Source organism: Streptopelia decaocto (genome assembly GCF_964273445.1).
Source record: "Streptopelia decaocto genome assembly, chromosome: 10".
Taxonomy (NCBI): domain Eukaryota; kingdom Metazoa; phylum Chordata; class Aves; order Columbiformes; family Columbidae; genus Streptopelia; species Streptopelia decaocto.
In genome coordinates, this window is record NC_138665.1 from 14,375,541 (window position 1) to 14,398,022 (window position 22,482).

Genomic DNA, 22,482 nt, shown 5'->3' on the forward strand with positions numbered 1-22,482 from the left:
TCTGAAATTTGTTTGCATTGCAAAATAAATTCTGTGGACACTACAGACTTTGACGTCCAAAGGAAGATGATATTTCCAATGCAATGAATTTTTAGAGATAAAAAAGGCAGTAATCTGCAGTCAGGCAATCTACAGCTATGGGCTCTGTTTATTCTTCTAACATGTTTTAATTTCAGGGTAGAATTTCAGTGCTCAACACTTGAGGAAAACCTAAAGACGTCATGAAACAGTAAGAAAGACTGGATGCAACTTATCTGGTATTTCTCTGCAATAGGAGTCCTGGGGGAAAAAAAGTCTCTGCTTTTGAACAAACCCTTCCATAAAAGAGCACAATGGGAAAACATAACCATAGTTACTCAGCAATTTGCTTTTTTCAGGTAATAAGATGTATTACCTATTTACAGCTTGAGGGCAGAACAGCCCTGCCAGTAACCCAGCACAGGAGAGCACCGCACCTCCCCAAGGTGCCTCCAACATGACATCAGTTCCCACTGCCAGAATAACTCAAAACAATCTTTCTCCCAAATAGTGGATACATTAGGTACTTACAGAAACACAATCGCTCCACCCAATGTGAGGCACAGGGCAAATTCCACCCTCAGACAATATATCAATTCCCTGGATTTTTGTACCTAATATTGTTTTTGATCTTGGATTCACAGGTCTCATCTGAAAATACCTTTTTTTTTTTAAAGTAAGAAGGGATGTAACGTTTCCCTGTTCCTCCTGCTAACATTATCAGACATATTAAGAGCAGGCACAGTCCAACCTAAATCAAAGGCAGCTCCTGAAAATAAAATGAATACAAAGGGGCATGTTCCCTTTCACCCACAGGTAGCTCTGCAATTGCCCTACAAATGCTGGTGACAGAAGCAGCAAAAGTGCCAGGCCTGAGCTGCCTCCTGCCACCACTGACACTGTCTGCCCTCGGCAGGACCCCAGCACCAGCGCCCTCTGCCCCTCCAGCCGTGCCCCCGGCAGGGACTCCTCAGGCCTGAAGCCATAGCCGACCACCTTAGGAGTGCAAAGTTTTGCCTTGATGTTCCTGATCTTCAGGGATGAAATGCATATATTTCAGAGAATAGTTTCCTGGAGAGAAGCACAGCTCCGTGGCATCCTGCTCGCTCCTCTTCCAGCAACTGCAAAGAGTCAAACCATGAGCAACCCAGGGGTCAACACTAAAAAAAACACCATTTTTTTAGAGCAGAGAAAACCTTAACTGCCATGTAAAAAAAGGTAGAGAATCTTATCCAAGAGCTTGGCAAGGCCGTTGAGCCAACGTGCCCTCTACAGATGCCTTTCTGTTGGCCATGTTCAGGTGTGCTGGTGTCCTTCCAAAAGGAGACCAGAACTACCACACACCCTTCTCCCAAAAGCCACTGGACATGCTGTATTTCCCACACACAAGGTTTGCTTAGTTTAGAGCTGTGTTTTCAACTGCCCTTACTCTGTTTGAGGTTTCCAAATTAACTATGCAAACAGATACCAGGTAGACATTCAATTACTCAACACACCTTAAAAAACAAATAAAACCAGGCTCAAGCACACAACATGCTGAATTTTTATGTGCACAATTAATTAGTTTCAGATAATTCACCACCCAGCTTTTCAGGTATACTTTTAACATGTTGTCCAGATTATGATTAATTAAGGACCGTCTGTCTTACCGAAACCTTTAATTTGCTTGCCTGTGTAGACAATTATGCTTTCTAGTGTATACAGGAGAACACCACCACAAAGAGATTAATTATATTTTCTCATAAAGTAGTTTACTCATAAAATGTCCACAACAGCAAGATGGATTCCCAGACGAGGGCTCCTGGCCGAGCCCCGAAGGCTGCGCCGGAGGGGCCGGCACCGTCCCAGCTCTTTGCAGAGGTGCATCTGTGGATAAACTCCACCCTGCAGCTGCTCCTAACATGTGGACCAGAATTCAATCCAGACAGATAAAAGGAACTGGGAGGAAAAGAGACACATGTTTCACAGCTCTCTTCACCTCGAAGGTGAAGCCATGCGTAGCTGCGCCACCTACTCCAAAGGAAAAAGTTGGGTTTTTTTTCTTTCCTAAATGTGCCTCATTACTTTTAATACACCTTCACTTCCTTTATTGCATAAACCACATTTGTAATTTCCACCAGGGAAAAACAAACCGTAGCTTAACAACCTTTTTCCAGAAGTGTTGAGAAACCGATGAATACATAGTGTTAACACATTTATTGAATATGAACTCAGGAAGGGCAGGGCAAATCCACAAGCCGTTCCTCTGTCCTGTTTTCAAACATGTGTTAGCACTTACTAACATGGGAAGAACTATTCCACGGAGTCTGAAGTAGTACAGGCTTAAATCACACCAGTGTCACAGCAACGGCCCCAACACATGAGCCTTGGACAGCTGGGAGGCACATCATCATCTCCCCAAACTTTGCTTGATTAGCAAAAGGCTTCAAGACAATAACAACTGGTCTGCAGCCTCACAGGAGAAAAAACAAACACCAAAAAAATGGATTCCTAGAACTTCTTGTTTCTTGAGGGCGCAAAAACATAATCCTCATCTGCACCCTGCGGCTGGCAGGAGCCCAGAAGAGCAGGGAAGAAGCTAAAACACAGCATGACACCACTGCCATCTCACCGAGACCCAGCTCGTTAAAGGAATAAGAAGCAATGAAGGAGGAGGGGGATAGAAACAGGATGGAGAATGCCACCTGTGATTCAAGAATCACACAGCAGCACATCACATCCTGCTGCATCTAGCAGCCATCCCACGAATTAGGAAAGCGGCAACCGCAGAAACACCCTTGGTCCATCCCGCTCTGCCGTTTCCCATGCAGGAGGATGAGTCCAGACTTCGCAGACTCCTCATTCCCGTTTCCCCGGACTGTCACTGCTCACACATCCCATTCTAGGTCATCTATAGTGGGTTTCTCCCTGCTGCACCCAAGCTGCCATCTCCTCAAGCAGCAGGTCCTTCATCCCCAGTGCTTCCATCCTCCTCCTCGTGACCATGACTCAATGGCCATGCTCCCCAACACACCTCCCTTGCTGCTGCTGCTTTTCCCTCCATTTGTTTGCTCTTCCCTCCACTCCCCACCTCATCTAGTTTTCACCGCAACCATTCTTCAACTGCAACCGGCCTTTCAAACACAACTACAATTTCCCAGCTGCTTTAGCCTGCTGATTGAGGTTCATTTGGTACCAACACACCAGCTTTCCACCCTGAAACAGCAAATGTCACCCACAAAATCTGAAAGCAAGTTCCTTCAAGTTGCCTCCTCCACAGCCCCGTTCAGTGGAGCTTTCTGGGACACTGGCTAAGGTATTTCACACATACGTATTTTCCAAGCCTCCCTTCCTACAACAGCTGTTGCAGAGCTTGAGGAGGACTCGTGAGGCTGAACGGTGGAGGTGGCTGTATTGTTCCTATTACCTCAGTTCCCCTCATCTCATTATGTTTGCACTGAGAGCTCTTCCAGCAAGGGCCACCTCTCTTATTTGTTCATCCAGCATGCAAACAGCTGGACTCTAAGACATTACAGTACATTTAACACTTATAAAATAGCTCCAGCTCTGCACTAGTGCAATATCACACTCCCAAGCCCTTCATGAGACCCCAAAACACCACCAACTCAAAGGGCATCCAGAGGAGCAGCTCCCAAGACCCTCCAATGGGAGCCCATGCATAGGCTAGGTGGCTTCTTTGTGCAGGAAGGAGGAAGAGAGAGTTAATTTTAAACAGACAAACAATAGCTCATTGACTGGCTGACAGCAATTACTAACCAGAGAGCACCCGGCACGTTTCCTGTAGCCAAGTATAAGGCGTGCTGCCCACATCTTCACTTTGGGAAAAAACCCAAAAGGGCAAAAACAGTTTGCTTGTGATCTTAACAGCAGAACTACTTGGACATGAGATGCAGAAGACTGACTGATCCCTCCAAGCCCATACACAAAGTGGTTTTGCCCATTACTGAAGCCTTTGCTCAATTACAAAATCTAGTCTCTCTTCCCCCCACCCCAACCTACAGGACAGGAGCCTTCCCCCACTTTGAGATCTCCTCCTTCTGGGATGACTTGACATCAGGATCTTTCTGAGGCTCCCAAAACAGAGGTCTGGTCCCCCATTGTCAGAAAACCATCACCTTCCTCAACAAACAACACTAAAACCAAAGTGGTTCATGCACCCCCTTAAAAATCTCCAGATGGAGAAGAGCCAGTTAAAAGAAAAATAAAATAAACAAACTTCCAGTGTACAGACAGCAGACAATTTTTTTGATTATTGCTGCAGCGAGTGGGAAAGCAAAAACAAAAGCCCACAAGTGGGATTTTCTAAAAGAAGTGTGTTGGTGGTTGCTCCCTCCTGCTTCTCATAAATCACTCCTTCCTCAGCCCAGGCAAGAACAGGTCTGAAACTAAGTCTAAAGGACTGGCTCTCAGCAACTGCTTATACTGTAAAATTGGAGGGACCTTCCCACTGTTTTCTGCCCTGGTTGATATAAGGTTTGGTATAAGGTTGAAGAGGGAAGAACAAGGCTGCGCCTTCATCTAGACACGAGTGGCAGCAGACAGACAAAACCACTGTATTATTTGTATGTTAACGATGCAGTCATCATCAGCTCACTCACTGGAGGATGGGTTGTAATGGTAGAGCTCTCTCCATTGCACAGATTTATTCAGATGCACAAATGCCACGTGGCTCTGGCCCGGCAAGCATCAAAGGTCCAACCAGGTCTCTACTCTCAGCACTCCTGCTGTGTCACAACACCCAGAGCTCCAGCAGACAGGACTTGCCCCGTGGTCCTGGGTGCCTGGGGACCCTGGCACACAAGAAGGATGAGGCCCTGGGACTCTGCTCCTGCAGGCAGCTTCCAATAAAAGAGTTAATGCGAGATGAAGGTCCCCAAAGGGCAGTTATTTCGGTAAGGCAGAGCGTCCCCATGGTCTGCCAGGTTCTAACTATAGGAGCGGTGGGCTGGGCACCTGCGGGGCTCGTCTTTCACCGTTTGCCTCCGCACAGCCCGGAGCAGCGGAGAGCACAAAAAGCTTTCCCTTGTCCCTCCTGCGTCATTCCTGGTTATTACTATTTCTCAGCCACGCATCCCCCTGTCCCAGCACACATCCCTGCTAACTCCTAGCTGGAGACAGCGGCTGGAAGGCAAGGGGTATCCAAACAACAAAATCTAAATTCAGAAATGAAAGAGATTACAGGGGGAGGTTTCCTCAGTTTCAGCAGTTTGGAAGGTATTTGGCCAATGTCCCCTCAGACTAGCCACTCAAACTCAGCCACAACCCAGTCACTGGAAGTTATTCATGCATCCAGGTCTCAGGCACCCTTGGCCACCTCCAGCTGCCCTGAGTTCAGTTTCTTTCCACTTGTTGTCCCAAAAGGGTTTTGTTTTACACTTCTGTATTTGTTTTATCTTAAACACTAATGGACAACTCAGGGGGAACAGACCAGAAACGGGACTCTCTAACATTTAATAGCTTCCCAGATGCTGGTTCAGGCTGTACCACGTTGTAAAAATCCTTCTGTCTCTTGGGCACTGGGAACACCAAACCTCCTCCCAGCCCAGCCTGGGGACAGACCATCTCATGTTCACCTCCATCCAGAGGGTGCAGAAGAAAGGGACAAGACATGGTTTAAGTGCAACAGCAAAGTGCTTGTTAAATGCAGGGGCAGGAGAAGAAACAGTCACTTGTTGGACTCAGCCCCACAGGGCAGAAGCTCAGCAGCCTCTAAATAAGAAAAAACTAAGAACATCCTATCTAGGAAGCAACAGAACAGCGGAAACGCTGAAGAAGAGTTATGGGCTATGTCCTGTCCCTGCTCTAATTCCTCAGAACAGCTGAGCAATTTCCCCAAAGCACTGCTTGGCTAGTACAGACCCTGGCGTGGAAAAACTTCAGCCAAAAAGGGCAAAAGAGGTGAAAACTGGAGTTTAATAAATGGGACCAACCATTTACGCAGTCTTAATGTCACCATTAATCCTATTAATGTTATTCATTCCTTGCAGAGGGAAGGCAAGGGCACTAACTAGTGAAGATGAGACAAGGCAAAAGTAGATTTTAAACACTGCACTCCCTGACTGCTGTAGCTGCTCTGTGGCATGAGATGTCCTCACAGTCACACACCTTTGTGGTTTTCCCATGGCTGTCATTATCATGGAGGGAGATGCTTACATGGCTAGAGAATCCCATTCACTAATTCCTCAATAAACATGCAATCTGAGAACATGTATGCCAGAAAAAACAGCAAATCTTCACCTCTAAAAACATCTAGCAATGGGGTATCCATTGGGGTATCCCAAGGTATTTTTTATTTTATTTAAAAAGCATTTCCCTTACTGCTGAAAATATACACCTCATTGCCACACTGGGATTGGGCTAGTGGTTTAAATCAGAACAGGAGAGACCCCCAGGAGCACACATAGCTGTACCATAAGCAAATGTTTAGACAGGATATCAAAGAGACAGGACTCCCAAGCTCTAGTCTTCCCCCAGTGTCTGCAAACCAAACGCACACAGGAGGATCTGATGCGGTCACATTATGCATTAGGAGCCCAAATGACTTCTGGCCAGCCCTTTAGGGACAGATAATCAGCAGCTTGTTCCATGCTCCCGATTAAGAGGAGATAATCCATTTCTGTATGGCTTTGGTGTCAGATCAGAGCAATTCTGGCAACAGTTCCGACAGCACACGGCATTCCAGCAACAGCTGATGCAAAAGCCACGGGGCATCCCAGCATCCATCCAAGGGATGTGCCACCACTTCTACTGTCCTTTTGCAGCGGCAACTGCTGCAAAGGTCAAGCACATAACAGAGGCAGCACGGGTCCGCCTCTCCTCTGGGACCTCCTGAATGTCAAGGCTGAGAGATTAGCAGCCAGAGAACACGCGACAAAGATTCTAAAAGAGCTGGAGGACACGGTTTGCTCCTTGAGCTGCACGCTGGAGGGGCTGTTCGCAGCACAGGGATGTGTCAGCCTGCAAGAGGAGCATTCGTTTGCCTTGCTGGGAGACCAGTTAAGTGAAGTGAATTCAGTTTCTGCAATAACTCTACTCAGTCCTTCTACACAGCTGTAGCACAGAGCATTTCTCCTTAAACAGAGGAAGGTGCGCAGCTCATTTTGTGTCTGCTTTATTTTCATCTGAACAGATTTAGCTACGAGCAATGAGGAAGCTCTACAGAGCTGCAAATGCTAAAATCAGAGCGTGGACCCACGCAAAGGAAGAGCTCTGGAAGGGATCACATGCTTTTCAAACGTGGGTCTTGATCACCTCCCTTTCCTCATGGCTGGGCACATTACACCAAAAAAAAGGGGGAACAATTACACTGGACAAGGAAAACTCAAAGCTGCAAGGCAGAACAGGCCACAGCCAACCCAATGACCAAGCACCAGGACTGAAGAAAGGAAATAACCACACCACAAATCAGCCTGTCAGTCAGTAGGAGGCTCTTAGAAACAAACCAACAAAGCTATCGGGCATGGCACTCCAAAATGTTTGCAGGAGGGTCTGAAAACCTCAGAGAGGAGACTCCCCAGCCTGCCCCAGCCACAGCAAGAGTGCTGCTGGAGATGGTGCCACCAGGTGATGGGGCTGGAAGGAAAGAGGCATCACGATTAAAAGTCTTCCAAGAGGTAAATGATGCAGGATGGTAATGAGTTAATCTCTGCTTCCACCCCAGGTAAGATTAAAAAAACAAAAAAACCAAAAAAACAAAAAAACACCCTACATCAGCTTTGTCTGCAGCAAATGAAGATTGAGATTTGATATTCACAAATGTTCAAAGACATGGCCATTAGGCTTTGCTGAGGAGGTTGCTAATTCTCCTTCATTAGTTTCGTACAGGGCAGAGAAACACCCCTCAGGGATAGGCTGGGCACAGCAAACCCAGCTTCCAGCAACAGGATCACCCCATCCCCTTCCAGATTTGCCTGTCCAGGACTCCCAGGGCTAGGATCAGGATGAGACCAGCACAGAGCACACTGCGAGGGGCTGACGGGAAAACCACACAGCGCAAACAAAACAGCTCCTACAGAGCTCCCTGTAAAAGCTCACCCATTTTGAAGCTTTGTGCTTTGACAGGTATCCAGCTCAGCTTAGCTTAATATCCCCTGCCATCGTGCAGCCCTGCAGCCGTCTCTCATCCCACGAACGGGCAGACACGCCTTGCAATACGTCCGCACCCCGTCAGGGAATACAGCGAACCGTGCATGCTCTTTGTTTTCAATGCAGCATTTCAAACAGTCTCGTCGTTCATCTAAGGTGAAGCTCCTCTGGTCTCTTTGAAAGAGCTTATCTATGGGCTGGATTTCATTAAGTGTCTTGTTCTGCATTTAATAAGCTTGCAAGTCTAGACACTTTGGTTCTCTCTCTATTACCCCTTGGTGTACCAGCAGGTAGAGACAACAGAGGTTAAGAGGGAAATATTTAGCTAGTTGATTTAGATGCTATCAAGATGATTACGTAATTCCACTTTGACTCACTGCAATTTCATACCCAGGGACTTTTTTGCTCACCTGAGTGCCAATACCTCTTGAAAGAAAGGGGCTACTACCTGCTACAGTAAAGTAGAGGAAGTTCCTGGGAGGTTCAATGCACAGACTTCAGGATATTAGTAGAAAATCCACGTTGAATCAGTGACCAAACACAGGAGAAAAAGGCCTAGAGGAGCTGTGCAGTGGAATTGCTCTCTGCTACCAGGTGGTGATGATGATGATGCACAAGCAGAACAAAAGCCTCAACAACCCAGTCCACTTTACTCTCCAGTTGTTTCCATGTGCATGTGGGTGTCACCTCGCTTCCCCAGCCAACGGGGACAACCCAGGCAGGAACCTGATGCCCAAGCACAGGGGCTGCAGTGACCGGGAGCACCGAGTGCCTGCAGACCCCGTGGGATCTGCCACAGCCAGGAGCTCAGCAGCACAACCAAGAGATGCTGCTCGGACCTCGGATGGGTGCTGTGCCCCATCATGGCATCGGCTTCTGCTGTTTGCAAGAGAGATGTACCAAAGCATTCTCAACGGAGCGGTGGGCAACGCTGGAAGGGTGTGAGTCAGATACCTCTGGGAATTCCTTCCTGCAACTCCCATGAGCCCGGTGTGCCCTATGGAGACACAGGCTGACAAGACACCACTGCAGATCCAAGGGCAATGCCAAGACCGGTCATTTGCTTATCAGTCAGCAGTTAGAGTCTCTCGAGAGATGGCAACTCAGCAGAGACTCTGTTCATTTGCTCCTGACCTTGCATCACACTTGAACCCTCAGCCTCGAAACAGAACCAGCTCTGTATTTATCTGCCGCTCTAGTTAGCCCTAAAGGCTAAGTGAGATGGATACAAATCCTGTCTGTTCGCAACATACTGGGAAAGATCAGGACTTTTGTTGATCGGGCCTACAAGATGTCCATGTTACAATTACACGCACTCCAGGGACGTACCAACAAAACTAACTGCAATCTTACATTAAGAGTAAAACGTTTTTTTGACAAGATTAATCAGAAAGAAAGATCTCTCTCTTTGGGAAAAAAAGCAGCCATAATCAGCAAATATTTCTCTTTCACGGGATTGCAAGACAAGCCAGGAGTCATGAACTTCCCCAGTAAAGGGGGAGGCAGAGTAGAATAACTTCATAGAGAACAACAGGATGGGGATTTTTTACATTTTATCCCAAGAAGAGGAAGTTCAAGGTCTCTGCACTTACCATCAAACTTCTTGTATCGGGAACTAAACATGGTTTGTAAGTGATTGCTAAGCTCTACGACAGCATTTCTGAAGTCGTGTTTACTTTGCTGACCGTACTTCTCCTCCATTTCTTGAGAGCAGCATGTGTAGCCTTGCGAGCAGACTTTCAAGTGGTCACCTGAAAAGCAGAGAAGAAAATATCCCAAGTTAAAAGGATTCTCTATGCAAGGGCAAAGACACTGGCTTGCAAGGACCTGCAGCATCATCTCCTCCCAAGGAGACCCTCCCTCGCTGCAAATGCAGGACCAGTATCTGGCCTAACAAAACCTGATTCCATAGAGGAACTCTAGAGCAACACATGTGAACACCCTGCCTTGCCTTTCTGCAAGAACATTAAAAAGTATCTTATTTATTCACTTAATAAATGGAATAAACAGATACTCATCTTGCACAGTGCAATTTGAAGAACCAGCAGATTGACCTGTATATACTATGTTATCTTCCACAAAGATTTTGCTGAGAATTTTAATTACTTCTAATTCATTCAGTTAATACACAACACAGTATCAATGGCAATGGTTCTTTTGGTACAGATAAATCCTTTTTTCTTCACCACCTCACCTCCAGTTATCACAGGAGAAATAATCTCTCTCGGAAGCACATTATCATAGATATTAAAATCTATTTGTTCTATGCAAGAGCTCATGAAAAAGCTCTGTATTTACCAGCTCCTCATTTTACAGTTTTCTGACATAATCCTGGGAAAAACTCAGTGTTTGTTTTTGGAGAATTCAAACAGATTTTTTTTCCTTCACCCTGAAAGAAAACTCTCTCCTAAAAGTCACCTGGCTCAATCTAGCTTGGTGAGAGCAAGCAAAGTGCTTCAGTATCTACCATAGCTCCATTTCAGAATTTCACAGACAATCTGGACACAGGACCTGACCTCATATAATCTGCTTTGAGAGCATCTCATTGCAATGTAAGATGAAGCTGACCTTGTCTAGCACCACCAGTGAAATGCTGCTGGTGAGTTTTGTGGCCCAAGACAAATTCTTTTCATAGGAACCCTCAGCCCCAGCTTCTACGACAGGTCCCACAATGCAGCACCATCACAGGCAGGTTTGTTGATGCTAAAGCCATTCAAACTTGAGCAAACCGTGCAAATCTTTGTCAATGCTGAAGATATGATCAAAACAAGCAGTTAACGATGAGAAAATCATCCTTCCAAGTGAGATGGTATTTCAAAAGACAGAGTCTAGGTGTAAGCTGCTGCCTTGTATTTCACGCCCCATTGCCAAACCTTATCCTTCATCCCAAGGAAGCAGATGGAGCAGCAAAGGCTCCTCCCTACATGCTCACACCCTGGCAGCAACCAACAACCTCCAACCAGAGGTTCAGAGACTCAGCGACTCACGTCAAGAGCTAAAAGGACTTGTCAGCCCCCCTCTTCACAACAGGCCGGGAACCATGCACTTACTGAGGAGCCATCCTACCTGCTGGAGCATCGAACGCGGTCTAGAGAAAAAGCAGGTTTTGCATGGTGCAAAACATAGCCTGCCTGTGACTAATGCAAGCAGTTGCTGCTCTGCCTGCCTTGTGTAATATCTCGTAACAACGTCATTTGCCCAGCATCACTTTGCTGGGCAAATGCTGGGCACAGAACCTTTGCATCACTTTCTCACCCAGAAATATTAGTATCTCTCCTTTCAGACACTGAAAAACCATTAAAAAATATATTATTATATATAGATAAATATTTATATAAATAATTCCCAAGAACCTCCTCTCCTAAATCTACTTTGATTTTGCACTACAGGGTTTGTTTGTTTTCCCTGGCATTAGAGAGAGACCTTGACCGAAAGATAATGCTGCCACAGCTAATTTATTGCACAAGACCATCCACTGCTTTAGAGTTACAGAAAGCTCAAAGTCTGTTATGGGAAGCAGCACAGCTTAGGCACAGCCTTCAGAAAACACAGCAAAATCTTGCTGTCTCCTTACAGATACATTTTTCTTCCATGGAGCCTGTTTCTTTGCATCTCAGAGAAGGAGCATTAATGGGTGCAAGCACCGAGGGATGCAGCTCCATTTAGCTTGATAAGTCATTTAAAAGGCAGAAATAGGCATGTCCAGGATTTTTGGATCCTGCCCACCAAACCCATCCCAAAAGAAAGTGTCCGAGTGCTACCGCTCTATTTCACTTTGAATCTCTTTGCTCTGCTTCCAATACAGGACTAAGGCTCTTTGACACAACATGAAACAAACTGCAGCGAAATGATAATTACAGCTAGAGCGATAGTTTTGTGGCATCAAAACAATTTCAAAAGTCTTGAAACAGTTGTGTTTTTTTCAAAGTTTCTTATGGATCAGGCGTATGTTAGAAATATTTTACCTCAGATGCACTTCATGATTTCAGTACCATTTTCCATGACGTATGCCTGTGTTTGGTGGTTATAACGCACATACTCACCATTCTTTTGTGCTGGAGGGGTAAAGCTCTACCTTACTTGGCAAATTCAAACCTACTGATAGTGGGATTTCTTTTCCTAGTTATACTTTGAAGATGCTCCTGAAATTGTCCACAGATGCCCTTGGAACCCTAAAACAGTGCTTTTAACAACTCCTACAATTTATTTATTATAAAAAAATAAACCCCCAATATATTTCACAAAAGCAAGTAATATTTTTGTATCTATTTATACTTGTAAACTAAATTTACCACCCCCCTAACATTACACAGTAAAATCATTTTTCTTTGATTCCCCTCATCCCAGATTTGCAAAGTGCCTCCTTGGGACACACATGCAAAGCTGAGCAAGGAGAACACTACTGATAGTAAATCAAGCTTGAACAGATCCCAGTTGGTTGATCATTAAGAAATTACGCTCCAAAATGCAACTCAGACATTCAAAAATGAATGACCAAGCAATCTAATTATGGAAGATATTTCTCAGTCATGCCAGCACTATGTGGTCTTGGCTTGTGATCAAGAATTAGCTCTGTCTGGGGCTGAGGACCTCTGGCTACTCAGTCCCAATCGTAGAAGGATGCACTGTATTATCCGGCATTAAAAAACAAAAAAGCAAAACAAAAAAGCCACAACCACCAAACAAACAAAACCAATCACCAAATAAAAAGGTTTAGGGCTGTGACCTGCCTTTCTTGCAGTTTTCTTACACCACAGTAGGAGATACCAATAGAAAGTCACTGGAAGACACTGTGGGCCCCTGTTTCCCCATGGGGAAAGTTGTCCACATCCCTGAGAGTATATCCTCACTTGAGCAAAGCAACAGGCACTGACACAGTTACCATGAAATCTCATGTTTAGCCTTCTGTTCAGTCAGCTGGCAGAGCTGATCCGTTCAGTATCCATCCATGGGACTCATCCCACCCCTGAATTTGCAGGGAGAACAACGCAACATGCCAGCATCCCACTGCCTGCTTGGGTGGTGGATCCATCACAGGGCTCTTCAGCAAGCGGCTGCCGTGTTGGAAACTGCTTACACCTCCACAGACAGACCCCAAAGAACAGCGTTATCAGACAACAGCTTCAAAACACAACAGTGGTACAACCATGGTGTGCAGGGGGATGAAGATGGTGAAGCTTGGAAAGCAGGCACTGCCAGCTGTCCCTGTGAGCATGGACCAGCTACACACACAGAAAACACCGACCTAGAGACAAGACCAAAGACAACACTCTTCATCTTTCCAGCTGGCAGTGAACTCCTCTAAGGAAAACGAGTGAAAAGCGTAGCTCTAATGTTTACGTATGTTATGCAAAGAACACTCATGGTGTGCACTCGCTGTAGAGGACACATTCGGCAATAATTATTTCACAAGCTAAAACTCATCAAACAATGCCCATACAAGGCAACTCTTCATCTACTGTTGAGTGTTAAAGACTCAGCAGCTTTTGTAATTTATCACCATGTGAGCACAGAAAAAAAATAAAACTCTGCCACAGCTTCCTTTCAAGTTAGGTTTTTTATTGAATTGTTTGGCAGAGCATGCAATCATCACGTTGGGAGCTGCATGGCAAAAAGAGCTTAAGTAGCACAGAAAGACTCCAAATATCTACCACATATGCACACCATTGCTGCAGCTAGTCCTGGATTTGCAGCAGATCTTTCCCATGGACCGTTGCAGCAAGACTATTTTATATTACATATGGATGTAGAGAGAGAAATAAGGGACAAAATTACAAAAGAAGCTTGCTCTTTGGCTAGTTAACAGCACACCTCTGGGGAACGAGGAGGTGGTTTAAAGATAGAAATGCAATGGTACATGATGTTACCATCTGTACATCCAAGGAAATGTGCTCAGAAAGGTAATCTTGCAAACTTATGATTTAAACCATTACAGAAACACCACATTTAGCAGACTCCAGGCACACAGAGTTTCTTCCAAATCAAGTAACTATTTTGCAATGTGTTGGAAAACAAGTTTTCATCAAATGAGTAAGTGTGCAGCACAAACTAGGGGGCTCCATGATCTTGACAAGCAGTTCCCTTCACCAAACAGTTTTCCAAGACCTTCTCAAAATGTTGTTTCTGGACGTCTAACATGCCTTCCCAGCCTGCTTCTCCTCACCTGGACCAAGTTCATACTCTGAGCTGCAGAATTAGCTGAACTTTCAGGAGTGGTTTGCTAGGAGGAGAGGGGTGGCGGGGTGGTAATTCCTTTAAGACACTCCCGCACACAGTCTAGCCCTTCATTGCAGCTTGGTGAACCAGCCAAAAGCAGTTTATGGTCTGAGATGTTACTGTTGGACTTTGCTCCCACGTGAGAAAACAGGCTGGGGTAAGCTGGGCTGGTGAAGAACGGGAGGGTGAGCGGGGGCCACCATTTCGGCCTCGCGCTCTGCTCTGCCTCTTCCCTCCAGCACACATCGGCTTGTGTCATCTTTAGAAGAGCTTTATGACTTCCTCTGAACCAACTACCAAAGGAATCCTGGACTGTAATGCTGGGCTCTAATCCGATTTCACACTAGACTTGCCTTCTAATTATCACAGAATATTAGGCTTCCACCCATCATATATAATTGACATGCTACCGAGGCTTTACAAAACCCCCAACAAAGATGACAAGAAACACTAGCATCACTCTTGAGCACAGCTCCGCTGCTCCGGCCCCACGTTAATAAGGGGTGAGAAGAAGAAAGAAAAGCACGAGCTTGTGATCGACTCCAGCAGAGTCATTGAGACAGACAAGGCTGCCGAACCATCCACCCAATCCGATCACCTTTAATTGTACCCAAAAATACCCAGACCTGCTGTTTTCCTGGCTACAAAAAGCGCTGGGGATGCTCAGCACCCGCAGGAATGGCCCATGAGCTCTCACCCATCTGCAATGGTGTTGCCATAACTCTTATGGGCTCTTGTCACAACCCACAGCCACAACAGTCCCTGTACCCCAAGGCAAGGCTGGGTCACTCTCAGCACTGCTCATACTGCTTCTAGATATTTGCTAATGAAGAGCACTACAGAAATGCAGATAGCATCTTGGCATATAAATATTTCCAGGTGAAATTACACTAAGCTGCAAACACCAAAGCGAGGGAAAAAGTGACCTTACTGCCTCTCCCCAGGCTGTCCTACACACACGCTGCTAAAACACGTGTGTTTTGCTGGGTGTAAGTGGCAAACTTGAATTCTCAGTTGATGGCTCTTATCAGAGAGCTTCTTTTTCACCAAGCCGTCGGTCCTCTCTGCTTGCTTTAAAGGGGTGCTGCCGTGGGACTTGTGTTTATTTTACTGGGGAGATGGTCACCCACCAGGAAGGAAGATGTGCAAAACAGCCTTGATGTCCTGCTAATGGAGGTGATGCCCCCACCAAGGGCAGAGAAGTTTCTAAGCTCGCATCCTGCAAACGATCCAGCACTGCTGGTACCCTCTGGTCAGAGCAGCTCAGACCGAGTTGGGACATTCAGAGCTGTACCTCCTCCCATGATCCCAGCCCAAACCACTATTTCGACTGCACGCTTCCAGAAGTGCTTTGTGCAGCCTCCTCCCTACATCTACCACCACCAGACACAGATTACACACGGCATTTCCAATATGAATCGTTTCCCATTCTGAAGACCACCATCATGCAACCAGAGTCAGCTTTCCTTTCTTCTCTCCTCAAACACTTGCAATTCCCCTTGGGATCTCAAACCCGAAAAGCACCAGAAGAGAGAACGAGCACCCCACGTACCCGAACCCAGGTCCTCACTGTGAAGACTGGCAACCAGCATCGTCCTCCAGCCACAGAAGCCCTGGTCCTGGATTCAACCATAACAGATGCACGTCCCCACCTGCACCCCTTTTTTCCAGCCCCCCGGGTGGTTTTAGCCCAGCAGACAACCTCACTCGCAGTCAGCTCCCAATGCTGACTGGTAGGATTATGGAAGTACCGCAATTTGGCAGCGTGTGCCAGCATGCAGCACTTTTAACACCCCACTCAATTAGCAACCGTTTTATATAAACGGTTTATTTGCCTTATTAACGTTGAAGCCACTTGTTTCCCCTGTGCTTCCACTTAGGTTATTAATCAATGTGCGTTTCAGTTTTTTGCTGATCACTCTAACGGTACAGAAAATTCCCCAGACTCAGAGAAAGCTTATAATACTGATTTTTTTTTTTTTCTTTTTGCAAACTTGTCAAGCAGTCAAAATACACTCTTTGATACACACACCAAAGCCCTTTCACCTATGCTTAACAACAGTGAACTATTTTCAGTCGAGCTTTACTGCATCTGTTAACTCAGCTGCTAATCCATCTTGCAGGCGCGGGGAACGCCAGCGCACACAATACCTCAGTGACATACCTCCCTTCAACACAACAAATAATCCTAATTATTTCCATAGCGTGTACCTACAGTTACTTAAAATACCATACACAACCAAGGTCTGTCTGGCTTCTACTTTTCCATTTTGCTTTGTTGACAGCTCCGGGTTCCCAAATTTAGTGCCAAGAGGGTCAGGGACCGAAGAGAACAAGAGAGATTTATATCCATGTGTGTACATTAAGCCAAACGCACATTAGGAACCTTAATTTTCTTCTGGAAAGAGCAACTTAGGACACAAAAAGAGCTCTTGCCTTCCACCCGTCCAAGTCCAAGTTACTACCACAAAGCTCCTCTTTGGGCTGATGATGGAGCCTGGGCCCTGAAGGAACGAGTCTGGGCAAATGGTCCATTGAGGCCAACCAGAGTGATTTTGGGACATCCCTCCAGGGCAGGGGCAGATCAGAAGAGCACTTCCCACACTCCTAACACAGCTCTTGAGCCCCAAAGAGAAGACAAAGACCCCCTTCCCCTCTCCAGGGCACCCTGGACAAGCATCACCAGTCAACCCAGGTCGCCTCCTGCCCAGCTCTCATGTTGAGGTTGGGCAAGGGAGAGGTTCAGGTGGACATCCCCAAGAACCAAACCTCAAAACTCTCTAGAGCACATCTGAGCCCAGGACTGTGCCCTTTGCAGGTGATGTCCAAGCGAGAAGTAGGCAGGATCTCACCTCCAGCAGGGTTTTAAGAGTCCGTTTAAAGTTAAAACCTACTCACTTGAGGGAAAAAAATACCATCGCTGTTTCATTTCCACAGCGCAACCAACAATTTCCTTCCCAACAGGGTGGCCCAAATACTGTGAGTTTTTACACCCTGGAAAAATACGCCATGATAGAGCACGCTTTCATTCCAACAAACAGGATATTGAGTCAATTAGTGGCACACCAAACACAAACCAGACAGATGAAGATAATGCATTTCTACAAACATCAAAAGAGAAAGAAACCACACAAAGACCTGAATATACAAATAAGGCAAGGAAAAAAAATACTACATAATTAAACTTATTATTTAAGCAAGCCTGGAGAGTAAAATAGCTCTGGCTAACAAGAGGATTCTCCCTGGCTCTAGCTAAGATAACAACCTTCAATGAAAACCAAGAGTTGTTTCTTAATTAAAAAAACAAAACCAAAAAACCCTACTTGACATTGCTGAGTGAGAACTTGGGAAATGCAAATTCTCCTTATTACCACTGAATTCTTTAGGCGTGAAACAGTTTTCATAACATGTCTCTGCCTACCTGCCTGAAGTGGGAGGTGTTACACAACAGACAAGTTATGCTGAAAATTATCTTTGTTCTTTTCCACTTCTCTGGTGAGGAGGACAGACAGACAAGGTGTATAAGAGACCCACTGCCGGGACAGCTGAGACAGGTAGTGCCCATGTCCCTCCAGTGGCCACCAAAGAGCAGCTGGAAAGCCTAACACTTGAAGACAGTAGTTCTGGGTATATATAAAAATTTAAGTCAATTAAAAACCAAAAATCCCCCTGCATATAGCCGGTGATCAGGCTTCACAATTCAACAGAATCCAGTAGATTTTACAAGAATAACCCAAAAAAAACCCACAAGTACAAAAAATAAAAAGAGAGAGAATCCATTGGAAACAGGAGATACACAGAATTACTGGAGTCTCAGGCACCAGGAACAGTAAATAGAAGAGATCTGGCTTGGAAACACTTTCTTTGTGAGACTTCTCATTTATTCCCTCAAATTCCCCATTAAGAGGGCAAAACAAATCCAGAAAACCTGCCTGTTTGTTGTTGTTTTGTATGTTTGTTTTTGAGGGGTTTTTTGTTTGTTTGTTTTTTTCTCCCCCATAAAGCTTTGGGGCTATTTGCCAAAAAAGCAGCTCTAACCAATACAGATTCTGCCACAAACGCTGTCGTTCGACCTGTAATATTTCTCCTTCTTAACAGCATTTTCCTTTTCCACTTCCAGCCCCCATCCCCATGCGCTGCCCAGACCCCGCACCGGGCACCCCCCGGGATGCTCACCAGCTCGGGAAGGCACCACACACAGGCAGGCAAACACTTCTCCAGTATTTCCCCCCCCTCCCCATCTTTCCTTTTCGAACTCGGCCAATTCCAGCGTCAATGCACAAAACCACGTTTCAGAGCCGCACAGTAGTTTCTTGTGAGATGCACCCAGGCTCACCTACTCGTGCCAGCGGATCGGTCATCGGCTGGCAAGTCCCAGATTTGGCAGTAGATGAACCTCGAAAGCTCCAGCAATGTTTTGAGGTCATGCAGCCCCAGTGATTCTGGGGCTGGTACAAATTGTATTCTGGTATAAATGACCAAAACAAAATCCAAAAAAGGTGTTCAGGGCTTCGTGGAGTCACTCTGTCTGATAAAGGTCTCTCCAGCTGAGCGCTGCGCGACCATGGAAAGCGGCAATAATCCCAAATGGTGGCACCAGCACATTTCAAGGCAAGGACCACGGTCCTGATGTGTTGGTACCATGTCCATGCAGTCAGCTCTCCAAACATGCCACCTTTCCAATGTCTCCAGCTACACAGGGGCTTGACAGAACTAAAGTTTTCCTGCTTGCAAAACCAAAACCAAGCATGCACCATCACACAAAGCGGCCATTGCCACCTGTTAAAAATGCACCAACAGGAATAAAAGTACTAAAGGCACGTGAACTGGCAGCTATGACCCCAACAAAAATTTTAAAAAGGCCCAAAACCTAAAGATGTTTTTAATTCCTTACATAAGAAACAAAGCTCGTGAAATTTAGCCACAATTTCCTGTTTTCGACTTAAAATAAAAATTTTTAAAAAACACCCTGGGCTTTATACAAACAGCATTCTATAAACTGGAACACGAGAGATGTTAATTAACTTCCAGAGAGATTAATTCCCTATTGTGGGATCCAAAATAGGCACTGAGGAACCTGCTGCACTTCTGAGACCAACTTCACACCAAAGGGAAGGAAAGGGGGAAAAATAAACCAAACCAAAACACCAAGCTGCAAACAATTCCATTGAAAGGCAGTGTACAAACACACCCCAATATCTGGAAATTGGCAGGGTGATGTTTTTCATCCATAAGGACATGCTCCTTCACCCTGCCTTGAGTGGCTTGGGCAGGGAGGACAGTAAGCAGCATGCAGAGAGGCTCAGCAGAGAGCCAGGACAAGGGCCACTCAGAAGTCCTAGGTGACACGGACAGAAGGTTTACTTTTGCTCCCCTTGCTTTGACAGAACAACCCATGCAACTCCAAGCAGCTGCCAAGGGCACTTCCCACCCTGCAAAGGCAGCTCAGACTTTGGACCAGAGCATCAACTCCTCCTCTCCTTCCCTCCTGCTGCCCTGTGTGCCACCAGCCACCCACACCGCAGCACCCAGTGCCACCTGTCCCCAGGGTCCTCGTTCGGGGTGGGAGTAAAACTGAGCTACAGTTCTGCACCGAGGAGAAATACTCTATTTTCTCAATTTGCAAGAATATTGCTTGTTTGGGCTTTTTTTTTTAGGGCAGGAGTTACGACTGCTGGTAATTGAAACTATAAACAAGAAAAGATGGAAAGCTTTTAGAGTTCAGGTATAGCAAAGTCCAGCTATGATCTAAGAGTTGAGTCATGCTAGGAAATCAGACACCTTCTCCTGCCTCTGCACAACCCATGCCCGAGTCCCACCTGCCCTTGTCAGGGTGCTGCCAGCCCAGAGGGTCCTGCTGGTACCCAGGGCACCAAAGGTCCCTCCATCCTCTGTTTGGGCCACATGCAAACTTCACTTCCTTGCAGGCAGAGACAAATCTTCCCCAAAACACAGAAACACAATGTCATTATTGCTTTTAGTCTGGCCACCCAGCTCCCTCGGGTCCCACTTAATGTACGGGCAGCTCCAGCCAGTGTTTCACATCACTTTGGCTCGCTGAGGACCAACCCCAAGTGCCTTCACACCCCAAAACCCCTGTTATTCAAGCCAAGGGATACACACCATGGCCTTTCTGCAAGACCTAAGTAACCAGCCTGACCTGCAAGGAGAGGTAAGGTCCCCAAAGCACGTCTAACAGCATCACACTATTTCTCAAACTCACTGGTACACAAAGTCCTTCAATGAAAGGCCTCATACCAGCCTTAGCTCAGCCCCAGGAGGAGGGTTCAGCAGGTTGGCGACATCAGCTCCCTGTACAAAGCAACAGTTGTGCAACACCAGCAAAAACAGAGCCCAGGCATGGTGAGAATCAGTCACTTGTAGGAAGTTTCCCACCACCTAGAGAAATATTTGCTCCAACAGCCTTGAAGTCTTTATGGAAGAACTTTTTTTTCTTTTTTCCCCTCTTTGCCATTCACTATTTTCCATTTCTCCACACAGCAACCAAGCCAACCAAACCCCCCCAAGTCCCCCAACAAATAGACCCCAACTATGAGACCTTCCCCTCGTAGAACAGGTCTGCTCCCCACATGGCCACATCCTGCTGCCCCTCGCAGGAATGGGGCAGACAATTAGCCTTAATCCTCGTTAGTTCTGCACGTTTCCTTTAAATCCTGTTACCGCATTCCTCCGTGCACTGGAGCGCGGCTCAGCCGGCCTCCGCCGCGGCGGTGACGGTGACCCCGCGGTGCCTCCCGGCTCCTGACCTGCCAGAGCCACACGGTCCCAAGGGCTACAACGCTCCCGGACTCATCTATCTTCACTGATTAGCTCTTAATCAGGAAGGAAGATGTGAACCAAGGGTGCAGATGAAAAGAGAAAGGGGGGGAGGGGTTAAATAGGGAAAAAAAAATTCCTTCAAGCAAAGGTTCCCCTTTGCTGCTTTAGGAGACAACTACAAAAACTTCATCCAAAAGCAGCGTTTGAAGTCTAGCTACTTTCATATTTATAACGTTTGAGTCACTCCAGAAAACCTCCGCCAAAGCAGACTGAGTTGGACTACTACATACATTTATTTTGGAAGTTTATCCAAGCCTTTGGTTAAAGATAAACAACGTGCCTGGATGTGAGAGAACATCAGAGCCGAGCTGCGGGAGCAGCAGGGAGCTTCCACCCCCTTTGATAGCACCAAGGCACGAGATGGTATCAGCACGACCCAAAATGTACTTACTCCTTCCTGGGGAGGCACAGCAGAAGCACTGGGAAGCCATTGCTTGTCCTTGGGAGGCATTCTTGCCGTACTAATGCTATGCAAAGGATTCAGCTTAGAAACCTCAGGCACAATCAAGGCATTTAGACCTGACTCATTAACGGCCAACAGTTAATAGAATGGAGCTATAATTCCTCTGTCCGGCGCTCAGAGGTGTTTCAACCAAATCTGTAAAAAATATATACATTACAGCTGCTCCACCGATCTGTTACTGAAGGTAGGAAGCAGCTTCCAGTCCAAAACACCCTAAAAGCCAAAAGTAAAACCAGACTTTATCAGGTCTCTGCTGCTTCCCAAAGCCAATAAGTGCATCAGTATTCCTAAACCTATTTCCAACAGGGACACAGAGGAAAAAAAAGCAGTGGTCATTAACTTGTCGTAACGCTCACTGTTCTTTAACACGCCCAAGGAAAACCCTCCACAAAACTTGTACAGAGCGTAATTCTCTCAAGAGCAGCACCTGCATGTCAAGATTACAAATTAGTCTTTGCAGCCTGACATCCCCCTTTCAATTTAAAGTTGAAAGCAGCAACAACACACCAAAAAACAGGCTCCGTCTTGGGAAAAGCCAATCTGAAAACACACGGTTAACATATTGCCAAATTTGAGAGACACCCCAAAAGAGCAACAATGCGAACTTTTGGGACTTCAAATAAACAAATTTGAGCTAATCAGTCTGGAAGGTCTGTTTTCTATTTGTGGCTTTGGGTTTGCTGTTTTATGTTTCTTTTTTTGTCTTCGCTGTTTGTTTGCTTTCAATTACCCGGGCCCCTCCTCATCCCAGCCTCTAAAGCTCCCTGTGCCAGCCGGCAGGCAGCAACACACCATTGTCATGCAACTGCAAATGGGAGCTGGAGGATGCTCCTTCTTCAAAAACCCACCGGTTTTGCACT

The 22,482-nt window shown here is 46.1% G+C and overlaps 1 protein-coding gene across 1 annotated transcript in view; it reads right to left on the reverse strand.

Annotated features, from left to right (window-relative positions):
* GPC4 (glypican 4) overlaps window positions 1–22,482 on the reverse strand; it is a gene marked incomplete at its 5' end in the record, with an annotated part of 65,203 nt that overhangs the window by 24,947 nt on the left and 17,774 nt on the right. The window contains one exon of the mRNA XM_082062173.1: window positions 9,696–9,854. Within this exon, the coding sequence (XP_081918299.1) occupies window positions 9,696–9,854 (159 nt within the window). The remainder of the gene's footprint in view (window positions 1–9,695; window positions 9,855–22,482) is intronic.